At 47.8% G+C, this 27500-nt stretch overlaps 1 protein-coding gene across 10 annotated transcripts in view; it reads right to left on the bottom strand.

The window, feature by feature from the left end:
* Positions 1-27500, bottom strand: part of LOC110535213 (uncharacterized) — a 166574-nt gene that overhangs the window by 108665 nt on the left and 30409 nt on the right. For 8 of the 10 annotated variants that reach the window (XM_090189283.1, XM_090189287.1, XM_090189286.1 and 5 more), the window contains exons 2-3: positions 20864-21054; positions 18429-18485 (exon numbers count right to left, since the gene is read on the bottom strand). In XM_090189283.1, the coding sequence (XP_090045409.1) occupies positions 18429-18485; positions 20864-21050 (244 nt within the window). In that variant the 5' untranslated portion in view covers positions 21051-21054. The remainder of the gene's footprint in view (positions 1-18428; positions 18486-20863; positions 21055-27500) is intronic. The other 2 variants (XM_090189285.1, XM_090189295.1) reach the window with 1 other exon arrangement.

The raw sequence follows: 27500 nt of genomic DNA, 5'->3' as shown, positions 1-27500 counted from the left end.
CTGTCCCACAGGAAGACAACACTTTACATCTCCCTGTCCCACAGGAAGACAACACGTTACATCTCCCTGTCCCACAGGAAGACACCACGTTACATCTCCCTGTCCCACAGGAAGACACCACGCTCCATCTCCCTGTCCCACAGGAAGACACCACGCTCCATCTCCCTGTCCCACAGGAAGACAACACTTTACATCTCCCTGTCCCACAGGAAGACACCACGCTCCATCCCCCTGTCCCACAGGAAGACACCACGTTACATCTCCCTGTCCCACAGGAAGACACCACATTACATCTCCCTGTCCCACAGTATAGTACACCACCAACCATTTTGAGAAGCTCTAAATGTGGATTTAATGTCATTGGGATGAGGGATTAGAACTTTACATGTGGAAAAGGCAGAAGATGAAAGAGCTAGCTTCCACTACAGAGGACATCAGTGAGGAATGAGGATACACTGGTGTGCTTTCCCAACCTACGGGATTAAAGGCAGATCATGAATACACTGCTCAAAAAAATAAAGGGAACACTTAAACAACACCATGTAACTCCAAGTCAATCACACTTCTGTGAAATCAAACTGTCCACTTAGGAAGCAACACTGATTGACAATACATTTCACATGCAAATGTAATAGACAACAGGTGGGATTAAATGGTAATTAGCAAGACACCCCCAATAAAGGAGTGGTTCTGCAGGTGATAACCACAGACCACTTCTCAGTTCCTAAGCTTCCTGGCTGATATTTTGGTCACTTTTGAATGCTGGCGGTGCTTTCACTCTAGTGGTAGCATGAGACGGAGTCTACAACCCACACAAGTGGCTCAGGTAGTGCAGCTCATCCAGGATGGCACATCAATGCGAGCTGTGGCAAGAAGGTTTGCTGTGTCTGTCAGCGTAGTGTCCAGAGCATGGAGGCGCTACCAGGAGACAGGCCAGTACATCAGGAGACGTGGAGGAGGCCGTAGGAGGGCAACAACCCAGCAGCAGGACCGCTACCTCCGCCTTTGTGCAAGGAGGAGCAGGAGGAGCACTGCCAGAACCCTGCAAAATGACTTCCAGCAGGCCACAAATGTGCACGTGTCTGCTCAAACGGTCCGAAACAGACTCCATGAGGGTGGTATGAGGGCCCGACGTCCACAGGTGGGGGTTGTGCTTACAGCCCAACACCATGCAGGACGTTTGAGATTTGCCAGAGAACACCAAGATTGACAGTCTGGAGACGCCGTGGAGAACGTTCTGCTGCCTGCAACATCCTTCAGCATGACCGGTTTGGCGGTGGGTCAGTCATGGTGTGGGGTGGCATTTCTTTGGGGGGCCGCACAGCCCTCCATGTGCTCGCCAGAGGTAGCCTGACTGCCATTAGGTATCGAGATGAGATCCTCAGACCCCTTGTGAGACCATATGCTGGTGCGGTTGGCCCTGGGTTCCTCCTAATGCAAGACAATGCTAGACCTCATGTGGCTGGAGTGTGTCAGCTGTTCCTGCAAGAGGAAGGCATTGATGCTATGGACTGTCCCGCCCGTTCCCCAGACCTGAATCCAATTGAGCACATCTGGGACATCATGTCTCGCTCCATCCACCAATGCCACGTTGCACCACAGACTGTCCAGGAGTTGGCGGATGCTTTAGTCCAGGTCTGGGAGGAGATCCCTCAGGAGACCATTTGCCACCTCATCAGGAGCATGCCCAGGCGTTGTAGGGAGGTTATACAGGCACTTGGAGGCTACACACACTACTGAGCCTCATTTTGACTTGTTTTAAGGACATTACATCAAAGTTGGATCAGTCTGTAGTGTGGTTTTCCACTTTAATTTTGAGTGTGACTCCAAATCCAGACCTCCATGGGTTGATAAATTTGATTTCCATTGATAATTTTTGTGTGATTTTGTTGTCAGCACATTCAACTATGTAAAGAAAAAAGTATTTAATAAGAATATTTTATTCATTCAAATCTAGGATGTGTCATTTTAGTGTTCCCTTTATTTTTTTGAGCAGTGTATATAGAGGCTTTAGCCACATTTCTTGTTTGTACATTATTAGGATGAAAAGAGAGTCAGGCTTTGGTGTGCGTTCACAAGTATTACAGTGGGGAGGCAGAGCAGGCAGCAGAGAGGATGGTGGAGCAGGCAGCAGAGAGGATAGTGGAGCAGGGAGGCAGAGCAGGCAGCAGAGAGGATAGTGGAGCAGGCAGCAGAGAGGATAGTGGAGCAGGCAGCAGAGAGGATAGTGGAGCAGACAGCAGAGAGGATAGTGGAGTAGGGAGCAGAGAGGATGGTGGAGCAGGCAGCAGAGAGGATAGTGGAGTAGGGAGCAGAGAGGATAGTGGAGCAGGCAGCAGAGAGGATGGTGGAGTAGGGAGCAGAGAGGATAGTGGAGCAGGGAGGCAGAGGAGGCAGCAGAGAGGATAGTGGAGCAGGGAGGCAGAGGAGGACCGTCCCTCCTCATTAAGCACATCTGCTGTGGGGCCATCCATCCACTGCTGCAGCCCCCAGCTGTAAGTAGGGCAGCCTGTCCCATATAGCTGGAACTAGAGATCTCCCCCCGGAGAGGAGAGGCAGAGAGAAGCCGGCCAAGAGGCCACACAGCAGCGCTAGCCAGGCCCCCTGCTCCGCTCAGCAGAGAACATGAGAGAACTCCAGTCTCATGAGAGGAGCGGGTACGAACAGGTTGATCTAACCTTTTTATTTTGACCCCTTTTTCACCCCAATTTTGTGGTTTCCAATTGGTAGTTACAGTCTTGTCCCATCGCTGCATCTCCCTTATGGACTGGGGAGAGGCGAAGGTCGAGAGCCGTGCGTCCTCCGAAACACAACCCAACCAAGCTGCACTGCTTCTTGACACAATGCCCACTTAACCCGGAAGCCAGCTGCACCAATGTGTCAGACGAAACACTGTGCACCTGGCGACCGTGTCAGCGTGCACTGGGCCCGGCCCACCACAGGAGTCCTTAGCGGGCGATGGGACAAGAACATCTCTGCCTGGCCAAACCCTCCCCTAACCCAGACGACGCTGGGCCAATAGTGCGCCGCCCCATGGGTCTCTCAATCGCGGCCGGCTGCAACAGAGCCTGGTCTCGAACCAGGATCTCTAGTGGCACAGCTAGCATTGTGATGCAGTGCCTTAGACCACTGCGCCACTCGGGAGGCCCTAGGTGTGAGTAAAGTTAAATTTAAAAAAGAAGGGTACAGCTCTTCTAAGTGTAAAACAGTTTCCTGTACTGTACCAGTAGGAAAGCCAAGTGAGTTTTTGTGGTGATCACTATTTTCGGATATCGGTCTCCCGTCCCTCTTGTGTTGTTAAAGGACCTTGATTAATGATTGAGTGTCCTGCCCTCATTAATAATTATAGAAAACATTATTCTTCAGAAACGTTATTCCTCAAGCAGAGTACTTAATTGCAGTTTAAAACGATTCCCCATTTCAATAAGCTAATGCTTTTAATCAAAGTTCTGTTTGTGAACGAGACAAAACATGGAAGGTTGAGACGTTGGCACCGTCTCTGACCTCTACAAAAGAAAAGCTAAAAAGGCCTGTTATGTAATCAGAGACGCAGTTCCAGCCACCACCACCAGGCTTCTGAAACAGAGTGGCATTTCTACTGTTATGTTCCACTGTCATCTGCCAGTTCCAGCCACCACCACCAGGCTTCTGAAACAGAGTGGCATTTCTACTGTTATGTTCCACTGTCATCTGCCAGTTCCAGCCACCACCACCAGGCTTCTGAAACAGAGTGGCATTTCTACTGTTATGTTCCACTGTCATCTGCCAGTTCCAGCCACCACCACCAGGCTTCTGAAACAGAGTGGCATTTCTACTGTTATGTTCCACTGTCATCTGCCAGTTCCAGCCACCACCAGCAGGCTTCTGAAACAGATTTCTACTGTTATGTTCCACTGTCATCTGCCAGTTTTAGTTTTCACAACAGCAAAAAACACTCAGGATTGAAAGGTTGCTATCACTACCACTCTCTCATCTTTCAATAAAAGGACAAAAAGACATTTAGGTAGAGTGAATTAACATTTCAACTTTGGTCATAGAAGTGGGGGGGACATAACATATTATTATTTATGTTTTATCCAGTCGGATAAACACTACAAACAACCTACCCGACCGCTCGGAGGCGTCCGCATGGTCCTAAAGCACACCATTGCCCTGTTGCGCTAGGACCATGCCTCAGGACTACCTGGCATGATGACTCCTTGCTGTCCCCAGTCCACCTGGCCGTGCTGCTGCTCCAGTTTCAACTGTTCTGCCTGCGGCTATGGAACCCTGACCTGTTCACAGGACGTGCTACCTGTCCCAGACCTGCTGTTTTCAACTCTCTAGAGACAGCAGGAGCAGTAGAGATACCATACTCATGCTGGTCATTTATGAACATTTGAACATCTTGGCCATGTTCTGTTATAATCTCCACCCAGCACAGCCAGAAGAGGACTGGCCACCCCTCATAGCCTGGTTCCTCTCTAGGTTTCTTCCTATGTTCTGGCCTTTATAGGGAGTTTTTCCTAGCCACCGTGCTTCTACACCTGCATTGCTTGCTGTTTGGAGTTTTAGGCTGGGTTTCTGTACAGCACTTTGAGATATCAGCTGAGGGGTGTAGAAGCAACCTAAGTGTATGTAAACTTCTGACTTCAACTGTATAATTTGAATAGGAGATAAGAGAAAACCAACAAATATTCACAGACATTCACAGAATCAACAAGAGGTTAATTTGAGGAACATTGGTCAAGAAAGAGAAACTGACAGACAGACGGACAAACTCAGACAGACGGACAAACTAAGACAGACAGACGGACAAACTAAGACAGACAGACAGACAGACAGACAAAGACAGACAGACTAAGACAGACAGACAAAGACAGACAAAGACAGACAAAGACAGACAGACAGACAGACAGACAGACAGACATTTAGACTAAGACAGACTAAGACAGACAGACAGACAGACAGGCGGACGGCGCGCAGTACACAGATGTGCTATGTAGAGGAGGAACAGGAGGCTTGATATCAAGGGCACGAAAAGTAGTCCAAAATCAAGATGACGACCGTCTGAGTCTAGTCTAGGTACCACTCCTTGTTATGCTAAAATGTTATGTTTAACATCCAATCAGTAATCGGGCATAAAATTGAGCTGCATATTGCACGTTGAGATTACCGAAAGGGCAGTCTCTTTGGCCTATGAAACGGACTACAAGAAGATTACCGTAAGGGCAGTCTCTTTGAGATTACCGTAAGGGCAGTCTCTTTGAGATTACCGTAAGGGCAGTCTCTTTGAGATTACCGTAAGGGCAGTCTCTTTGAGATTACCGTAAGGGCAGTCTCTTTGAGATTACCGTAAGGGCAGTCTCTTTGAGATTACCGTAAGGGCAGTCTCTTTGAGATTACCGTAAGGGCAGTCTCTTTGAGATTACCGTAAGGGCAGTCTCTTTGGCCTATGAAACGGACTACAAGAAGTGGAATTTTAACCTAAACATGTATTTACTTAAAAGACAGAAACGTGAGAAAGTCTGAAAGTGTCACTTGTGTTAAAAATCAGCATGTTAGAAACGATGCCACTGTTTGATAAACAGAGTTATTACAAGGACAGCTAGAAGCAGTGTGAGTTTGGTGTTAGGAGAACAGGCTGGCAGCGTTAGCTCAGTGAGAAACAAGGTGCTGACGGGAGGAGAGAAGCTGGCAGTGGTAACTTGTCCACTGAAGCATAATACCAAGGATGTTGGTGAGACGAGAGAGCGAGAGGGAATGAGAGAGAGAGAGAGAGAAAGAGAGAGAGAATGAGAGAAAGAGAGAGAAAGAGAGAGACAGAGAGAGAGACAGAGAGAGAGACATACAGAGAGACAGAGAGAGAGACAGTGAGAGAGAGAGAGAAAGAGAGAGAGAGGGAGAGGGAGGCTACTTTGAGTACACATATATCTGATGTTACTCTGTCAGTACACATATTTATCTGATGTTACTCTGTCAGTACACATATATATCTGATGTTACTCTGTCAGTACACATATATATCTGCATAGTAATTGTGTGTCTGTTCATCTGTGTGTCTGGAGGCATCTTTCTAATCCTCTGGTCCTCTAGGCTCAGTAACCCAGTCAGAGCTGGAGGGAGAGGACTTATGTTGACGATAGCGGAGCACCCTAACCCATATTCTGATGGAGGGGTGGTGGGAGTCAGGAGAGAGTCCACAGGGTCTCCTACAGGGGCCTCCAGGCTGAAGGACATTTGGCGGTGGTAGTGGTGGTTAGAGATGGTACTGGGGGGGCGGGGGGAGGAGAGAGAAGAGGAGAGCAGAGAGGAGAGGAGAGGAGAGGGAAAAGGAGAGGAGAGAGAAAAGAGGAGAGAGAAAAGAGGAGGAGAGGAGAGAGAGAAGAGGAGAGGAGCAGAGAGAGAAAAGGAGAGCAGAGAGGAGAGAGAAAAGGAGAGCAGAGCGGAGAGCAAATAGGAGAGGAGAGAGGAGAGCAGAGAGGAGAGGAGAGAGGAGAGAAAAGGAGAGCAGAGGAGAGCAGAGAGGAGGGGAGAGGAGAGCAGAGAGGAGAGGAGAGAAGAGGGGAGAGGAGAGAGGAGAGGGGAGAGAAGAGAGGAGAGAGAAGAGGAGTGCGGAGAGAGGAGAGCAGAGAGGAGTGAGGAGAGGGGAGAAGAGAAGAGGGGAGGGGAGAAGAGAGGAGAGAGGAGAGGAGAGAGGAGAGGAGAGAGCAGAGAGGTGAGGAGAGAAGAGAGGAGAGAGAAGAGGAGAACAGAGAGGAGAGGAGAGAGGAGAGGAAAGAGGAGAGCAGAGAGGAGTGAGGAGAGGGGAGAAGAGAAGAGGGGAGAAGAGAGGAGAGGAGAGGGGAGAGAAGAGGAGAAGAGAGAGGAGAGGAGAGAGAAGAGGAGAACAGAGAGGAGAGGAGAGAGGAGAGGAGAGAGGAGAGCAGAGGGGAGAAGAGAAGAGGGGAGAAGAGGGGAGAGAGGAGAGAGGAGAGAGGAGAGGGGAGAAGAGAGAAGAGAGGAGAGGAGAGAGGAGAGGAGAGAAGAGAGCAGAGGGGAGAAGAGAAGAGGGGAGAAGAGGGGAGAGAGGAGAGAGGAGAGAGGAGAGGGGAGAAGAGAGAGGAGAGGAGAGGGGAGAAGAGAGGAGAGAAGAGAGGAGAGAGAGAAGAGGAGAACAGAGAGGAAAGAGAAGAGGAGAGGAGAGAGGAGAGGAGAGGGGAGAGAAGAGGAGAGCAGAGAGGAGAGGAGAGAGAAGAGGAGAACAGAGAGGAGAGAGAAGAGGAGAGGAGAGAGCAGAGAGGAGAGAGCAGAGAGGAGAGAGCAGAGAGGAGAGGAGAGAAGAGAGGAGAGAAGAGAGCAGAGAGAAGAGAGGAGAGAGGAGTGATGAGAGCAGAGAGGAGAGAGGAGTGATGAGAGCAGAGGGAAAAGAGGAATAAAAAGTTGAGGATAAAGAAATGTAGGAATTAAGAAAAAGAGGACGAGAGCGAAAGAGACAGACAGAAAAACAGAAAGACAGACAGAGAGTGACAGTCAGACAAAGAGAGTGACAGAGAGATGGAGGGATGATGGAATGAGACAGAGAGAGATGGAGGGATGATCCAAAAGAAATGGAAGGGGAGGATGTGAGTGAGTATGATTAGGAGTAGGGAAACATGGTGCATGGTGGGTGAGGGCGATGGGGAAGAGAACAAGAGTTCTGGTTAGTAAAGCAATCCCAACCAGGCCAGATCTGTCAACTCCAACCCATCCCCTCCCCACGACCAGATCTGTCAACTCCAACCCATCCCCTCCCCAGGACCAGATCTGTCAACTCCAACCCATCCCCTCCCCAGGACCAGATCTGTCAACTCCAACCCATCCCCTCCCCAGGACCAGATCTGTCAACTCCAACCCATCCCCTCCCCAGGACCAGATCTGTCAACTCCAACACATCCCCTCCCCAGGACCAGATCTGTCAACTCCAACACATCCCCTCCCCAGGACCAGATCTGTCAACTCCAACCCATCCCCTCCCCAGGACCAAATCTGTCAACTCCAACCCATCCCCTCCCCAGGACCAGATCTGTCAACTCCAACACATCCCCTCCCCAGGACCAGCTCTGTCAACTCCAACACATCCCCTCCCCAGGACCAGATCTGTCAACTCCAACCCATCCCCTCCCCAGGACCAAATCTGTCAACTCCAACCCATCCCCTCCCCAGGACCAGATCTGTCAACTCCAACACATCCCCTCCCCAGGACCAAATCTGTCAACTCCAACCCATCCCCTCCCCAGGACCAGATCTGTCAACTCCAACCCATCCCCTCCCCAGGACCAGATCTGTCAACTCCAACCCATCCCCTCCCCAGGACCAGATCTGTCAACTCCAACCCATCCCCTCCCCAGGACCAGATCTGTCAACTCCAACCCATCCCCTCCCCAGGACCAGATCTGTCAACTCCAACCCATCCCCTCCCCAGGACCAGATCTGTCAACTCCAACCCATCCCCTCCCCAGGACCAGATCTGTCAACTCCAACCCATCCCCTCCCCAGGACCAGATCTGTCAACTCCAACCCATCCCCTCCCCAGGACCAGATCTGTCAACTCCAACACATCCCCTCCCCAGGACCAGATCTGTCAACTCCAACCCATCCCCTCCCCAGGACCAGATCTGTCAACTCCAACCCATCCCCTCCCCAGCCTTCTCTTTTTATTTTATTTTTTTGAATTTTACCCCTTTTTCTCCCCAATTTCGTGGCGTCCAATTGTTAGTAGCTACTATCTTGTCTCATCGCTACAACTCCCGTAGGGCTCGGGAGAGACGAAGGTTGAAAGTCATGCGCCCTCCGATACACAACCCAACCAAGCCGCACTGCTTCTTAACACAGCGCCATCCAACCCAGAAGCCAGCCGCACCAATGTGTCGGAGGAAACACCGTGCACCTGGTAACCTTGGTTAGCGCGCACTGCGCCCGGTCCACCAAAGGAGTCGCTGGTGCGCGATGAGACAAGGATTTCCCTACCGGTCAAACCCTCCCTAACCTGGACGACGCTGGGCCAATTGTGCGCGAACCCAGAGTCTCTGGTGGCACAGCTGGCGCTGCAGTACAGCGCCCTTGAACACTGCACCACCCGGGAGGCCTCCACAGCCTTCTCACTATGCAGTAACATACATGCATCTCAGCCAGCGGCATCATGCTGCAGATATACACACAGGCGTATACGTATGAATAACCACAGACACAAACACACTCCTCATGGCTCTCAAGCTTAGGATTCCTGGGGCCTCTGTCTCTACGTTCCTAACTCTCTGACCTAGTTACTACTGACAGTGCCTTGCGAAAGTATTCACCCACCGTGGCATTTTTCCTATTTTGTTGCCTTACAACCTGGAATTATAATATATTTTTTAGGGGGTTTGTATCATTTGATTTACACAACATGTCTACCACTTTGAAGATGCAAAATATTTTTTAACAAACAAGAAATAAGATTAAATTAACAGAAAACGTGAGCATGCATAACTCTTCACCCCCCAAGTCAATACTTTGTAGAGCCACCTTTTACAGCAATTACAGCTGCACGTCTCTTGGGGTATGTCTCTATAAGCTTGGCACATCAAGCCACTGGGATTTTTTCCCATTCTTCAAGGCAAAACTGCTCCAGCTCCTTCAAGTTGGATGGGTTCCGCTGGTGTGCAGCAATCTTTAAGTCATACCACAGATTCTCAATTGGATTGAGGTCTGGGCTTTGGCTAGGCCATTCCAAGACATTTAAATGTTTCCCTTTAAACCACTCAAGTGTTTCTTTAGCAGTATGCTTAGGGTCATTGTCCTGCTGGAAGGTGAACCTCCGTGCCAGTCTCAAATCTCTAGAAGACAAACCGGTTTCCCTAAAGAATTTCCCTGTGTATAACACCATCCATCATTCCTTCAATTCTGACCGGTTTCCCCGTCCATGCCGATGAAAAACACCCCACCATGCTTCACTGTGGGGATGGTGTTCTCGGGGTGATGAGAGGTGTTGGGTTTGTGCCAGACATAGCGTTTTCCTTGATGGCCAAAAAGCTACATTTTAGTCTCATCTGACCAGAGTACCTTCTTCCATATGTTTGGGGAGTTTCCCACATGCCTTTTGGCGAACACCAAACGTGTTTGCTTATTTTTTTCTTTAAGCAATGGCTTTTTTCTGGCCACTCTGTAAAGCCCAGCTCTATGGAGTCTACGGCTTAAAGTGGTCCTATGGACAGATACTCCAATCTCCGGTGTGGAGCTTTGCAGCTCCTTCAGGGTTATTTTTGGTCTCTTTGTTGCCTCTCTGATTAATGCTCTCTTCGCCTGGTCTGTGAGTTTTGGTGGGCGGCCCTCTCTTGGCAGGTTTGTTGTGGTGCCATATTCTTTCCATTTTTTAATAATGGATTTAATGGTGCTCTGTGGGATGTTCAAAGTTTCTGATATTTTTTTATAACCCAACCCTGATCTGTACTTCTCCACATCTTTGTCCCTGACCTGTTTGGAGAGGTCTTGGTCTTCATAGTGCTGCTTGCTTAGTGGTGTTGCAGACTCTGGGGCCTTTCAGAACAGGTGTATATATACTGAGATCATGTGACAGATCATGTGACACTTAAAGTCCACCTGTGTGCAATCTAACTAATTATGTGACTTGTGAAGGTAATTGGTTGCACCAGATCTTATTTAGGGGCTTCATAACAAAGGGGGTGAATACATGTGCACCACTTTTCAGTTTTTATTGTTTAGAATTTTTGTTTGTTTTTATTTTAGTTCTTTTTTTCATTTCACTGCACCAATTTGGACTATTCTGTGTACGTCCATTACATGAAATCTAATTTCTTCTCCTGTCCTGTCCTCTCCTGTCCTGTCCTGTCCTGTCCACTCCTCTCCTCTCCTCTCCTCTCCTCTCCTCTCCTCTCCTCTCCTCTCCTGTCCACTCCTCTCCTCTCCTGTCCACTCCTCTCCTGTCCTCTCCTCTCCTGTCCTGTCCTCTCCTGTCCACTCCTCTCCTCTCCTCTCCTGTCCACTCCTCTCCTGTCCACTCCTCTCCTGTCCACTCCTCTCCTGTCCTCTCCTGTCCTCTCCTCTCCTGTCCTCTCCTCTCCTCTCCTCTCCTGTCCATTCCTCTCCTGTCCTCTCCTGTCCTCTCCTGTCCTGTCCTGTCCTCTCCTGTCCTCTCCTGTCCTCTCCTCTCCTGTCCTCTCCTGTCCTCTCCTGTCCTCTCCTCTCCTCTCCTGTCCTGTCCTCTCCTGTCCTCTCCTGTCCTCTCCTCTCCTGTCCTTTCCTCTCCTCTCCTGTCCTCTCCTCTCCTGTCCTCTCCTGTCCTGTCCTCTCCTGTCCTCTCCTGTCCTCTCCTGTCCTCTCCTCTCCTCTCCTGTCCTCTCCTCTCCTATCCTCTCCTGTCCTCTCCTCTCCTCTCCTCTCCTGTCCTCTCCTGTCCTGTCCCCTCCTCTCCTGTCCTGTCCTCTCCTGTCCTCTCCTCTCCTGTCCTCTCCTCTCCTGTCCTCTCCTCTCCTGTCATCTCATCTCCTGTCCTCTCCTGTCCTGTCCTCTCCTGTCCTGTCCTGTCCTCTCCTGTCCTGTCCTCTCCCGTCCTGTCCTCTCCTCGCCTGTCCTCTCCTGTCCTGTCCTCTCCTGTCCTCTCCTCTCATCTACATATAAATAAACTTGTTAAATATAGTTAAAGGGGCAATCAGCAGTTGCTACATTCATTTTCAGATGTATAAATGAATGATTAGTACCCAGCGAGTCTTGACGAATATAACTCATACGCTTAGTTCAACTGTCATACCTCATCAGAACCCAAAATATAAACTTGTTTAACTCCAATGTTTTTAAACAAAGTAAATGTAAACAAACACTGTTTAGCCTCAAAACATGGTCAAAATGATCATGTCGATATCATGGATGGTGAGTCCATTTGAGTGGTTATATTTCTCCAGCTACATCCCTCAGCTTTTTACACACACAGTACAGACACACAGTACAGACACACAGTACACACACACACACACACACAGTACAGACACACAGTACAGACACACAGTACACACACACACAGTACAGACACACAGTACAGACACACAGTACAGACACACACACACACACAGTACAAACACACAGTACAGACACACACACAGTACACACACAGTACAGACACACAGTACAGACACACAGTACAGACACACAGTACAAACACACAGTACAGACACACACACAGTACACACAGTACAGACACACAGTACAGACACAGTACACATACACACAGTACAGACACACAGTACAGACACACACTACAGACACACAGTACAGACACACAGTACAGACACACAGTACAGACACACACACAGTACACACAGTACAGACACACAGTACACACACACAGTACAGACACACAGTGGTGGAAAAAGTACAGACACACACACAGTACACACAGTACACACACAGTACACACACACAGTACACACACAGTACACACACACAGTGGTGGGAAAAGTACCCAATTGTCATACTTGAGTAAAAGTAAAGGTACCTTAAAATGACTCAAGTAAAAGTTCAAGTCAGGCAGTAAAATACTACTTGAGTAAAAGTAAAAAGTATTTGGTTGTACATATACTTAAGTTTTGAAAGTAAATGGAATTGCTCAAAAAGTATTAATAACATAAAATTCCTTATATTAAGCAAACCAGACGGCACCATTTTATTTTTTAAATGTATATATGGATAGCCAGGGGCACACTCCAACACTCAGACATCATTTACAGATAGCCAGGGGAACACTCCAACACTCAGACATCATTTACAGATAGCCAGGGGAACACTCCAACACTCAGACATCATTTACAGATAGCCAGGGGAACACTCCAACACTCAGACATCATTTACAGATAGCCAGGGGAACACTCCAACACTCAGACATCATTTACAGATAGCCAGGGGAACACTCCAACACTCAGACATCATTTACAGATAGCCAGGGGAACACTCCAACACTCAGACATCATTTACAGATAGCCAGGGGAACACTCCAACACTCAGACATCATTTACAGATAGCCAGGGGCACACTCCAACACTCAGACATCATTTACAGATAGCCAGGGGAACACTCCAACACTCAGACATCCTTTACAGATAGCCAGGGGAACACTCCAACACTCAGACATCATTTACAGATAGCCAGAGGAACACTCCAACACTCAGACATCATTTACAGATAGCCAGGGGAACACTCCAACACTCAGACATCATTTACAGATAGCCAGGGGAACACTCCAACACTCAGACATCATTTACAGATAGCCAGGGGAACACTCCAACACTCAGACATCCTTTACAGATAGCCAGGGGAACACTCCAACACTCAGACATCATTTACAGATAGCCAGGGGAACACTCCAACACTCAGACATCATTTACAGATAGCCAGGGGAACACTCCAACACTCAGACATCCTTTACAGATAGCCAGGGGAACACTCCAACACTCAGACATCATTTACAGATAGCCAGGGGAACACTCCAACACTCAGACATCATTTACAGATAGCCAGAGGAACACTCCAACACTCAGACATCATTTACAGATAGCCAGGGGCACACTCCAACACTCAGACATCATTTACAGATAGCCAGGGGAACACTCCAACACTCAGACATCATTTACAGATAGCCAGGGGAACACTCCAACACTCAGACATCATTTACAGATAGCCAGGGGCACACGCCAACACTCAGGCATCATTTACAGACAGCCAGGGGAACACTCCAACACTCAGACATCATTTACAGATAGCCAGGGGCACACTCCAACACTCAGACATCATTTACAGATAGCCAGGGGAACACTCCAACACTCAGACATCCTTTACAGATAGCCAGGGGAACACTCCAACACTCAGACATCATTTACAGATAGCCAGGGGAACACTCCAACACTCAGACATCATTTACAGATAGCCAGGGGAACACTCCAACACTCAGACATCATTTACAGATAGCCAGGGGAACACTCCAACACTCAGACATCATTTACAGATAGCCAGGGGAACACTCCAACACTCAGACATCCTTTACAGATAGCCAGGGGAACACTCCAACACTCAGACATAATTTACAGACAGCCAGGGGAACACTCCAACACTCAGACATCCTTTACAGATAGCCAGGGGAACACTCCAACACTCAGACATCATTTACAGATAGCCAGGGGAACACTCCAACACTCAGACATCATTTACAGATAGCCAGGGGAACACTCCAACACTCAGACATCATTTACAGACAGCCAGGGGAACACTCCAACACTCAGACATCCTTTACAGATAGCCAGGGGAACACTCCAACACTCAGACATCATTTACAGATAGCCAGGGGAACACTCCAACACTCAGACATAATTTACAAACAAAGCATTTGTGTTTAGTGAGTCTGTCAGATCAGAGGCAGTAGGGATGACCAGGGATTTTGTTTTTGATAAGTGTGTGAATTAGACCATTTTATTGTCCTGCTAAGCATTCAGAATGTAAGCAGTACTTTTGGGTGTCAGGGAAAATGTATGGAGTGAAAAGTACATTATTTTCTTTAGAAATGTAGTGAAGTAAAAGTTGTTTGATATATAAATAGTAAAGCAAAGTACAGATACCCCCCAAAAACCGACTTAATAGTACTTTAAGTATTTTTACTTAAGTACTTTACACCACTGGCGAGGACACTTTGTTATTGTTTCTACTGCTGATTGCGACTTTAAAGTCCCAGTGCAGTAAAAAATGTGATTTTCCACCAGCCACAAGCTCTATACTCTTATACAGCTCAACCTGGGCTGAAGGGAGAGAGAGTTGTACTGTATTTCAGTGGTAAGTGTTGGTGTAGAAGAGCAAAAAGGTTTGGGTGCATCAGACTAAGCATTTCCTCATCTTGGTCAGTACTTCCAAGAAAGGGGAATGTGAAGTGGATTGGAATGCTCAGAATGGCAAAGGAATTAGAATGATAAAATGGAAGAAAAAGAAATCTGAAGACAACAAAAAAAATAAAACAATGTATACGAAATGCTTCAGTCTGGCTTTAGACCTCTTCATAGCACTGAGACTGCACTTGTGAAGGTGGTAAATTACCTTTTAATGGCATCAGACCGAGGCTCTGCATCTGTCCTCGTGCTCCTAAACCTTAGTGCTTCTTTTGATACCATCGATCACCACATTCTTTCACAATCTGTCAGAAAGATATCAGTTTGTCTCTGTGAATGGTTTGTCCTCTGACAAATCAACTGTAAATGTCGGTGTTCCTCAAGGTTCCGTTTTAGGACCACTATTGTTTTCATTATATATTTTACCGTTTGGGGATGTCATTCGAAAACATAATGTTAACTTTCACTGCTAAGCAGGTGACACACAGCTGTACATTTCAATGAAACATGGTGAAGCCCCAAAATTGCCCTCACTAGAAGCCTGTGTTTCAGACATAAGGAAGTGGTTAGCTGCAAACTTTCTACTTTTAAACTCGGACAAAACAGAGATGCTTGTTCTAGGTCCCAAGAAACAAAGAGATCTTCTGTTGAATCTGACAATTAATCTTAATGGTTGTACATTCGTCTCAAATAAAACTGTGAAGGACCTCGGCGTTACTCTGGACCAGGATAAAGCACTAAATAAACTTCAGTTAGTGCTAAATACGGCTGCTAGAATCCTGACTAGAACCAAAAAATTGGATCATATTACTCCAGTGCTAGCCTCCCTACACTGGCTTCTTGTCAAGGCAAGGGCTGATTTCAAGGTTTTACTGCTAACCTACAAAGCATTACATGGGCTTGCTCCTACCTATCTCTCTGATTTGGCCGTACATACCTACATGTACGCTATGGTCACAAGATGCAGGCCTCCTAATTGTCCCTAGAATTTCGAAGCAAACAGCTGGAGGCAGGGCTTTCTCCTATAGAGCTCCATTTTTATGGAATGGTCTGCCTACCCATGTGAGAGACGCAAACTCGGTCTCAACCTTTAAGTCTCTACTGAAGACTCATCTCTTCAGTGGGTCATATGATTGAGTGTAGTTTGTTATATCTGGAGTACTTCTCTTGTCTTATCCGGTGTCCTTTGTGAATTTAAGTATGCTCTCTCTAATTCTCTCTTTCTCTCTTTCTTTCTCTCTCTCGGAGGACCTGAGCCCTAGGATCATGCCTCAGGACTACTTGGCATGATGACTCCTTGCTGTCCCCAGTCCACCTGGCCGTGCTGCTGCTCCAGTTTCAACTGTTCTGCCTGCGGCTATGGAATCCTGACCTGTTCACCGGACGTGCTACCTGTCCCAGACCTATTATTTGACCATGCTGGTCATTTATGAACATTTGAACATCTTGGCCATGTTCTGTTATAATCTCCACCCTGGAGATTGGCCACTCCTCATAGCCTGGTTCCTCTCTAGGTTTCTTCCTAGGTTTTGGCCTTTCTAGGGAGTTTTTCCTAGCCCCCGTGCTTCTACACCTGCATTGCTTGCTGTTTGGGGTTTTAGGCTAGGTGAGATATTAGCTGATGTACGAAGGGCTATATAAATAAATTTGATTTAAAATTATTATTTTTTTGTACAAAACACACACCAAGTGTTTCCCCTATATGCATTTAGTAGCGGCGCACAGTCACTGCTAAATCGTGGCCTCTACAAAAAAAAAGTATTTGGGGAAACAATTGACAGGAAGTGGAATTCCCCTTACACTGTTGAAATGTATGAAATATCTGCAGACCTCCTACAGCGATGGTTAATGGGTAAAATTAGAAGGGCTGCTCACAGAGGCAGCATTAGTCTTCCTCCAGTTAGTTAATTACCTCAGAGGAGGAAGAGGATCAGACACTAATGATGCTTTCATCAGATTATAAGAACACACTAGTACCGATCTATTCACACAGAACCCCATTTCAGAGGGAAGGCTCAAAACTGGTCAATCGAATTCAACTGGGACTACAAATGGATTAGAGAGCGGAGACAGCCCTTCAGAACCTGAAGCGATCCACGGCAGCCCTACAGAACCTGAAACGATCCACTGCAGCCGTACAGAAATTGAAGCGATCCACGGCAGACCTACAGAAATTGAAGCGATCCACGGCAGACCTACAGAAACTGAAGCGATCCACGGCAGCCCTTCAGAAACTGAAGCGATCCACGGCAGCCCTTCAGAACCTGAAACGATCCACGGAAGCAGTTCAGAAACTGAAGCGATCCACGGCAGCCCTACAGAACCTGAAACGATCCACGGCAGCCCTTCAGAAACTGAAGCGATCCACGGCAGCCCTACAGAACCTGAAACGATCCACGGCAGCCCTTCAGAACCTGAAACGATCCACGGCAGCAGTTCAGAAACTGAAGCGATCCACGGCAGCCCTACAGAACCTGAAACGATCCACGGCAGCCCTTCAGAACCTGAAACGATCCACGGCAGCAGTTCAGAAACTGAATCAATCCACGGCAGCCCTACAGAACCTGAAATGATCCACGGCAGCTCTACAGAACCTGAAGCGATCCACGGCAAACCTACAGAACCTGAAGCGATCCACGGCAGCCCTAGAGAACCTGAAGCGATCCACGGCAGACCTTCAGAAACTGAAGCGATCCACGGCAGCCCTTCAGAAACTGAAGCGATCCACGGCAGCCCTACAGAACCTGAAGCGATTCACGGCAGCCCTACAGAACCTGAAGCGATCCACGGCAGACCTTCAGAAACTGAAGCGATCCACGGCAAACCTACAGAACCTGAAGCGATTCACGGCAGCCCTACAGAACCTGAAGCGATCCACGGCAAACCTACAGAACCTGAAGCGATTCACGGCAGCCCTACAGAACCTGAAGCGATCCACGGCAGACCTTCAGAAACTGAAGCGATCCACGGCAGCCCTTCAGAAACTGAAGCGATCCATGGCAGCCCTACAGAACCTGAAGCGATTCACGGCAGCCCTACAGAACCTGAAGCGATTCATGGCAGTGGATGGCAGTGAAAGTGCAATGTGAATGCTCACAAGAAACAGACTGTTTATCCTGTCACTTCAAGGTTCTTATACACAAAGCATCAATAAGAATCCAGACGATTCTATTGGTTTACTGCGGACATTAGCAACAGCTACTCATCCTCAGAGACAGGACAAGGTAAAGATGTTTTTCTATAAACAATCTGAGTAGAGAGGAAAGGAAAGACCAATTAAAGGCCTTGTGCTCTTATGTGAGCATCACAGGATGTCAATGAACCTCAAAAAGTCCAGCCAACATATAACTAACTTCAAATCCTGACCTGAAAGTCCTTGGTTGACTATAAAAGAATGAAAGGAGCAAACCTACACACACACTCAAAACACTCAACAAGGAGAAATGAGTGAAATACAAGAAGCGAAGGACGAGGACACAGGAAGTAAAAGAGGATGGAGGGAAGTGAGCACAGTCAGGTGGTACTTTCAGAGTCGCCAAGGACAGAAGAATTCTGAAAATGAACTCTTACCAGGTTCTTGTGCCCCTTGGGCGTCCTGCTCGCCATTCTCCAACACAGGGTTGGCATCTGTTCACACACACACGCACACGCACCCACAAACAGACACACATACACACACACACACACACACACACATTAGACCCAACTACCTATTAGCTTTCGACTTGGACACACACATACACCCAACAAGGTGTGTCAGTATGTTTATTTACCAGGTAAACTGACTGAAAAAACATTGTCATTTACAGCAACAACCTGGGGAATAATTACAGGGGAGAGGGACGAATGAGACAATTGAAACTGGGGATGATTAGGTGACCGTGATGGTTTGAGGGCCAGATTGGCAATTTAGCCAGGACACCGGGGTTAACACCTCTACTTTTACAATGAGTGCCATGGGATCTTTAGTGACCACAGAGAGTCAGGAGACCTGTTTAATGTCCCATCTGAAAGACAGCACCCTACACAGGGCAATGTCCCCAATCACTGCCCTGGGATATTTCTTTAGACCAGAGGAAAGAGTGCCTCCAACTGGCCCTCCAACACCACTTCCAACAGCATCTGGTCTCCCATCTAGGGAGCGACCAGGACCGACCTGTACTTAGCCTATCTGTAAACAGCCCATCTATCTACCTACCTCATCCCCATACTGGTATATATTTATTTATTTATCTTGCTCCTTTGCACCCCAGTATCTCTACCTGCACATTCATCTTCTGCCGATCTACCATTCCAGTGTTTAATTGCTATATTGTAATTACTTCGCCACCATGGCCTATTTATTTCCTTAACTTACCTCATTTGCACTCACTGTATATAGACTTTTTGTTTTCTTTTGTTCTACTGTATTATTGACTGTATGTTTTGTTTATTCCATGTGTAACTCTGTGTTGTTGTATGTGTCGAATTGCTACGCTTTATCTTGGCCAGGTCGCAGTTGCAAATGAGAACTTGTTCTCAACTAGCCTACCTGGTTAAATAAAGGTGAAATAAATCAAATAAAAACCCTGCTTAGCTTCAGAGGTAAAGCCAGCAGTGGGATGCAGGGTGGGAGGCTGCTGGCCGGTGTCAGCTAGGAACTAACACACATGGCATGATTACTGCCCACAGCACTTCTGAAGTTGACCATCATGGAAAACTGCACACACACAGTCTGCAACTCTGGACAGATTGTCGGGACAATAGACATGGCCTAAAGCTGAGGCACAGTCTGCTGGACACACACAAACACAAACACAAACACACTCCACTAAAATCAGGCCACAGTCTGCTGGACACACACAAACACAAACACACTCCAATAAAATCAGGCCACAGCCGCTGGACTGACACACTGTCAGATCCAAAACGGCAGGCCTTGTCCTGCTGTATGGCATTATCAGTCACTTATCTGGAGATGCTTACGTAAGGTTACGTAACATTACACACACACATCCTGAGAGGAGAGCATTACCCTGAGAGCATTACCCTGAGAGGAGAGCATTACCCTGAGAGGAGAGCATTACCCTGATAGGAGAGCATTACCCTGAGAGGAGAGCATTACCATGAGAGGGGAGCATTACCCTGAGAGGAGAGCATTACCCTGAGAGGAGAGCATTACCCTGAGCGGAGAGCATTACCCTGAGAGGAGAGCATTACTCTGAGAGGAGAGCATTACCCTGAGAGGAGAGCATTACTCTGAGAGGAGAGCATTACTCTGAGAGGAGAGCATTGCCCTGAGAGGGGAGCATTACCCTGAGAGGAGAGCATTACTCTGAGAGGAGAGCATTACCCTGAGAGGAGAGCATTACCCTGAGAGGAGAGCATTACCCTGAGAGGTTAGTATTACCCTGAGAGGAGAGCATTACCCTGAGAGGAGAGCATTGCCCTGAGAGGGGAGCATTACCCTGAGAGGAGAGCATTACCCTGAGAGGAGAGCATTACCCTGAGAGGAGAGCATTACCCTGAGAGGAGAGCATTACCCTGAGAGGGGAGCATTACCCTGAGAGGGGAGCATTATTCTGAGAGGAAAGTCTTACACCTCAATACACCATGACCTCAGCCACCCCTCCTTCACTGAGCACTGTCCCCTGGCTAGGAAAGATGTGCACTTGGAAGCCCGTAGGAGCATAAATTCTAAGTTATTCACTGTAGGCTAATTAACTTCTATAGTTCTATTTATTTAACCTTTATTTAACCAGGAAGGGCTCATTGAGATTTGAAATGTATTTTTCAAGAGCGCCCTGGCCAAGATATGCAGCACCAAGTCATTACACAATTACAGACAGACAACATGAAAAAATAGTAGTTGGTTAGCATGGCAGGTGCTCATTCAAATGTCCCATTGTCATCAATCAATCAACCAACCAAACCAATCAGTGTAATAGTGACTGACCTCAATGACCTCCCTCATGCCCCGTCCCCATCCCCTCTACCCCCAACCCCTTACCCTCCGGCCAGCTCACCTGCCCTGGTCCCATCATTGTCCATCAGGAGGATGTAGTCTGTCTTGCCCACCGTCTCGCCCACCTGGTCAACGAAGGCCTCGGACTCCAGCTGGGCCACGAAGTCTCTCCCCACCAGGCCCTCTGGACCCTCCCGGGGGACGCTGTCTGTCAGAGCATTACTCAGACTCAGGTCCAGCTCCTCCATGGTTCTGGAGGGAGGTGTGTGTGTGTGTAGAGGGGGACGACGACGACAGAGACAGGGACCAGCAGAGGTGTGTGTGGGGGGACACACAGAGACAGGGACAAGCAGAGGTGTGTGGTTAGATATGGCAGGAAGGACAGTTTTGGATGGATGAAACATTTGAATGATATTCATAAATGTCAAAACATACATAATATATAACACAATAGTTTATGATGTAGAGCTGTAAACATCAGTGTATGTTACATTTGAACTTTCCCAACAACTCAAATAGTATATTTAGCATCATTCATGACATCTCCCGACCAGCAGCTCACACAGAGCCAGCAGGCAAGTCACCAGAGGTTCCATCTGTCTCTGTCTAACACACTGTCTGTAATGTAATGTCCTTCTGGGCCACCAGAGGTTCCATCTGTCTCTATCTAACACACTGTCTGTAATGTAATGTCCTTCTGGGCCACCAGGGGTTCCATCTGTCTCTGTCTAACACACTGTCTGTAATGTAATGTCCTTCTGGGCCACATCTGTCTCTGTCTAACACACTGTCTGTAATGTAATGTCCTTCTGGGCCACATCTGTCTCTGTCTAACACACTGTCTGTAATGTAATGTCCTTCTGGGCCACCAGAGGTTCCATCTGTCTCTATCTAACACACTGTCTGTAATGTAATGTCCTTCTGGGCCACATCTGTCTCTGTCTAACACACTGTCTGTAATGTAATGTCCTTCTGGGCCACCAGAGGTTCCATCTGTCTCTATCTAACACACTGTCTGTAATGTAATGTCCTTCTGGGCCACATCTGTCTCTATCTAACACACTGTCTGTAATGTAATGTCCTTCTGGGCCACATCTGTCTCTGTCTAACACACTGTCTGTAATGTAATGTCCTTCTGGGCCACCAGAGGTTCCATCTGTCTCTATCTAACACACTGTCTGTAATGTAATGTCCTTCTGGGCCACCAGGGGTCAGCCTCTCTGCTACGCCCAGAGTGACAATAATCTGAGGACATCCACGGATGTTCCAAACGAGAAAACAGCCCAGTCTGTGCTAGGTTATATGGTGCTGTAGCTCTAGGGTAAACTACACACACAGACAGACAGACAGACAAACAGACACGCAGGGGAAAGGCTGGTTGATGATAGGCCAGCGACATAGACACGGCTATAGGGTCATGTGACCAATGTGAGAATCTGCCAAGTCAAATGGTGTCATCTTTCACCAACGTTGGAGGACTAATGACAGGTTCTCTCTCTCTATGTTTTCATTTCCCAACAGGCTGAGCCTTAACGTCCTCTGTCTCTCTCTCTAATCTCTCCCCCATTCTTCTCTTTTTACACTGTCCCCTCCTCCCCCTGGTTTCCTCAATCAAGAAGATTAGGATAGCATGTGCCAATGGTGTATCAGAGAAATGGATTGGGGTTAGTGCTGAGCAGAGCAGAGCAGCACATGTTTCAGCAAAACCCCCCTCCTCCTTCCCTCTCTCTCGCTCTCCCTCCCTCCCTCTCTCTCTCTCTCTCCCTCCTTCCCTCTCTCTCTCTCTCCCTCCCTCCCTCCTTTCCTCTCTATCTCTCTCTCCTTCCCTCTCTCTCCCTCCCTCCCTCCTTTCCTCTCTCTCTCTCTCCTTCCCTCTCTCTCCCTCCCTCTCCCTCCCTCCCTCCTTCTCTCCCTCCCTCCTTCCCTTTCTCTCTTCCTCCCTTCCTCTCTCTCTCTCTCCCTCCCTCCTTCCCGCTCTCTCTCTCCCTCCCTCCTTCCCTCTCTCTCTCTCCCTCCCTCCTTCCCTCTCTATCTCTCCCTCCCTCCTTCCCTCTCTCTCCCTCCCTCACTCTCTTTCCCTCCCTCCTTCCCTCACTCTCTCTCTCCCTGCCTCCTTCCCTCACTCTCTCTCTCTCCCTCCCTCCCCTCTCTCTCTCCCTCCCTCCTTCCCTCTCTCTCTCTCCCTCCCTCCTTCCCTCTCTCTCTCTCTCCCTCCCTCCTTCCCTCTCTCTCTCTCTCTCTCTCTCTCTCTCTCTCCCTCCCTCCTTCCCTCTCTCTCTCTCCCTCCGTCCCGCTCTCTCCCTCCCTCCTTCCCTCTCTCTCTCCCTCCCTCTCTCTCTCTCTCTCTCCCTCCCTCTCTCTCTCTCTCCCTCCGTCCCGCTCTCTCTCTCTCCCTCCCTCCTTCCCTCTCTCTCTCCCTCTCTGCTTCCCTCTCTCTCGCTCTCCCTCCCTGCTTCCCTCTCTCTCTCTCTCCATCCCTGCTTCCCCCTCTCTCTCTCTCTCTCTCTCCCTCCCTGCTTCCCTCTCTCTCTCACTCCCTCCCTGCTTCCCTCTCTCTCTCACTCCCTCCCTGCTTCCCTCTCTCTCTCCCCCCTGCTTCCCTCTCTCTCTCCCTGCTTCCCTCTCTCTCTCTCTCTCTCCCTCCCTGCTTCCCTCTCTCTCTCTCTCTCTCCCTCCCTGCTTCCCTCTCTCTCCCTCCCTGCTTCCCTCTCTCTCCCTCCCTGCTTCCCTCTCTCTCCCTCCCTGCTTCCCTCTCTTTGAAATCTTGAATTCTAACTTCTTCCCTCTCTGCATCCCTCTGTACACACTTTTACATTGTGTACGTAAACAAAGAGTTTCCTAAGTCCCCAGCCAGTGTACTCTCTTTCTCTCTCTTTCTCTTTTCACAGAGCTGTGTATATATATACTGAGTGTACTTTTGCCCTTAGAACATCCTCAATTCATTCGGGGCATGGACTCCAAATCCCTGTTCCACAGGGATGCTGGTCCATGTTGACTCCGATGCTTCCCACAGTTGTGTCAAGTTGACTGGATGTCCTTTGGGTGGTGGACCCTTCATGATACACACAGGAAACTGTTCAGTGTGAAAAACCCAGCAGCGTTGCAGTTCTTGATACACTCAAAACGGTGCGCCTGGCACCTACTACCATTTCCCATTCAAAGGTACTTAAATATTTTGTCTGTCCTCATTCACCCTCTGAATGGCACACGTACACAATCCATGTCTCAATTGTTTCAAGGCTTAAAAATCCTTCTTAAAAAGGTCTCCTCCCCTTCATCTACACTGATTGAAGTGAATTTAACAGGTGACATAAATAAGGGATCATAGCTTTCACCTGGTCAGTCTATGTCATGGAAAGAGCAGGTGTTCTTAATGTTTTGTCCAGTGTATAACACCATAACACGCCAGGAGCGCCATCTGCTGGACAGTCTGGTAGGTGACTATATGGGCACTGAGGAACAAGGGAAACAACGCCTGACTTTTAGCCTTTTCAACACAGGAGGTTGGTGGCATATTATTTGGGGAGAACATACTCGTGGTAATGACTGGAGCAGAACAGGTGGAATGGTACCAAATACATCCAACACGTTTTCCATGTGTTTGATTCCATTCCATTCGCTCCGTTCCAGACATTACTATGAGCCGTCCTCCCCTCAGCAGCCTCCACTGCTTTTCAGGTACTTCTCGTTTGATAGCCCAGCCAATGTTACACTGTTGAGTCAATGACAAAATGTATAGAATTGAGACTGGTTTTACACGGTCTGTAAATCAGAGGAGGCTGGAGGGAGGAGCTCATTGTAATGTCTGGAATGGCATCAATGGAACGGAGTCAAACGTGTGGTTTCATATGTCTGATACCGTTCTATTGATGCCATTCCAGACATTACAATGAGCCCCTCCTCCTACAGCTCCTCCCACCAGCCTCCACTGCTGTAAATGTTTTGTATTGTATTTACTGCAAACTAGATTTCCCTCTGGAGCAAATCAACTGAAACGTAAACCTTCACAATACAGAGTGTAAGACTCAAACAGTCTATGGGAGGTTCCTGTAAGTTGCAGGAGTACACACGGTCTCTAGTGGAGAGGGTGTACCTCTCTCAGGTTCCTGTAAGTTGCAGTAGTACACACGGTCTCTAGTGGAGAGGGTGTACCTCTCTCAGGTTCCTGTAAGTTGCAGTAATACACACGGTCTCTAGTGGAGAGGGTGTACCTCTCTCAGGTTCCTGTAAGTTGCAGTAGTACACACGGTCTCTAGTGGAGAGGGTGTACCTCTCTCAGGTTCCTGTAAGTTGCAGTAGTACACACAGTCTCTAGTGGAGAGGGTGTACCTCTCTCAGGTTCCTGTAAGTTGCAGTAGTACACACGGTCTCTAGTGGAGAGGGTGTACCTCTCTCAGGTTCCTGTAAGTTGCAGTAGTACACACGGTCTCTAGTGGAGAGGGTGTACCTCTCTCAGGTTCCTGTAAGTTGCAGTAGTATAGTCTCTAGTGGAGAGGGTGTACCTCTCTCAGGTTCCTGTAAGTTGCAGGAGTATGTATACACACGGTCTCACACGAAACCCAAACCGGCTGCGCGCGTGAGCCATCATGCATAAATGTATTTTGTCACCCTACACCAAACGCGATCACGACATGCAGGGTAAAATATCAAAACAAATTCTGAACCAATGATATTAATTTGGGGACAGGTCGAAAAGCATTAAACATGTATGGCAATTTAGCTAGTTAGCTTGCACCTGCTAGCTAATTTGTCCTATTTAGCTAGCTTGCTGTTGCTAGCTAATTTGTCCTGGGATATAAACATTGAGTTGTTATTTAACCTGAAATGCACAAGGTCCTCTACACCGACAATTAATCCACACATAAAACGGCCAACAGAATCGTTTCTAGTCATCTCTCCTCCTTCCAGGCCTTTTCATCTTTGAACTTATATGATGATCGCATCTAAACTTTCATAGTATTACCACAACTACCGGCAAAACAGTTAGTCTTTCAATCACCCACGTGGGTATAACCAATGAGGAGATGGCACGTGGGTACCTGTTTCTATAAACCAATGAGGAGATGGGAGAGGCAGGACTTTCAGCGTGATCTGCGCCAGAAATAGGAATGACTTCTATTTTTAGGCGTCGCAGACGCTCGTTGGCGCTCGCGAGCAGTTTGGATACAATAAATGAATAATAGTATTTCTAAATGTATTTTGCAACGTGTCCGGTCTGGTCAGCATGTCAGGCCTTGGCTAACACCAGAAAGGCCTTGGCTAACAGGCTAACACCATAAAGGCCTTGGCTAACACCAGAAAGGCCTTGGCTAACAGGCTAACACCATAAAGGCCTTGGCTAACAGGCTAACACCATAAAGGCCTTGGCTAACACCATAAAGGCCTTGGCTAACAGGCTAACACCAGAAAGGCCTTGGCTAACAGGCTAACACCAGAAAGGCCTTGGCTAACACCATAAAGGCCTTGGCTAACAGGCTAACACCAGAAAGGCCTTGGCTAACACCAGAAAGGCCTTGGCTACCAGGCTAACACCAGAAAGGCCTTGGCTAACACCAGAAAGGCCTTGGCTAACACCAGAAAGGCCTTGGCTAACAGGCTAACACCAGAAAGCCAGAGTGGTTAAAACAGTCCCCAGTTTCTAGTAAAACCAGCCTCATGCCCTGTGAGGGGAGAATAAGCCATGCCACACCCACCAACATTACTTCAATGGAAGTATCCAATGATGAGACCCAATATAACTCTAATGATGAGACCCAATATAACTCTAATGATGAGGCCGATGAGACCCAATATAACTCTAATGATGAGGCAGATGAGACCAAATATAACTCTAATGATGAGACCCAATATAACTCTAATGATGAGACCCAATATAACTCTAATGATGAGGCCGATGAGACCAAATATAACTCTAATGATGAGACCCAATATAACTCTAATGATGAGACCCAATATAACTCTAATGATGAGGCCGATGAGACCCAATATAACTCTAATGATGAGGCAGATGAGACCAAATATAACTCTAATGATGAGACCCAATATAACTCTAATGATGAGACCCAATATAACTCTAATGATGAGACCCAATATAACTCTAATGATGAGACCCAATATAACTCTAATGATGAGGCCGATGAGACCCAATATAACTCTAATGATGAGACCGATGAGACCAAATATAACTCCAGCTTGTGGACCAATATTCATTGCAGCTGTCTAGCTTGGCTTCTTTCACAATCATGGCATTTAAACTGACCTTTAATTGAAACCAGTGGAGTTTCTCTCAAAGAAAACAACACAAATGGTGTTGCTGTAGTTTCTGGATTCTAACATAAATCCGTTGGTGTGGCCACTCGGAAAACATTGTGTGTGTGTGTGTGTGTGTGTGTGCTCTCTGGCTGACATGAGGTTAATTCTCTCTAACCTGCTACAACAGATCACTATAGTGTGTAAACAGACAGTAGCTGAGAGCTCACACAGGTGAGTCATAGAGAAATATGAAACGACGATCAACAAAGCTGACATTCAACCGTCTTAAAAGGCAAAATGTCATTTAAGGAGGACAAAAAAAAACAGCCCGTGAGATTCACAACTAAAATCTTCCAAAGCGAGAAAAAAAAATAAAGATAAAGAAATGTTTTTAAAGGCATTTCAAAACAGCCACAATAGCAGACAACGGGCCAAGCCTGATGCCA

The sequence above is a fragment of the Oncorhynchus mykiss genome, chromosome 11 (assembly GCF_057628025.1).
Source record: "Oncorhynchus mykiss isolate SJ-2025 chromosome 11, ASM5762802v1, whole genome shotgun sequence".
NCBI classification, from domain to species: Eukaryota; Metazoa; Chordata; class Actinopteri; order Salmoniformes; family Salmonidae; genus Oncorhynchus; species Oncorhynchus mykiss.
The sequence above is the reverse complement of the archived record's forward strand: the minus strand, read 5'-3'. Positions and strand labels throughout refer to the sequence as shown.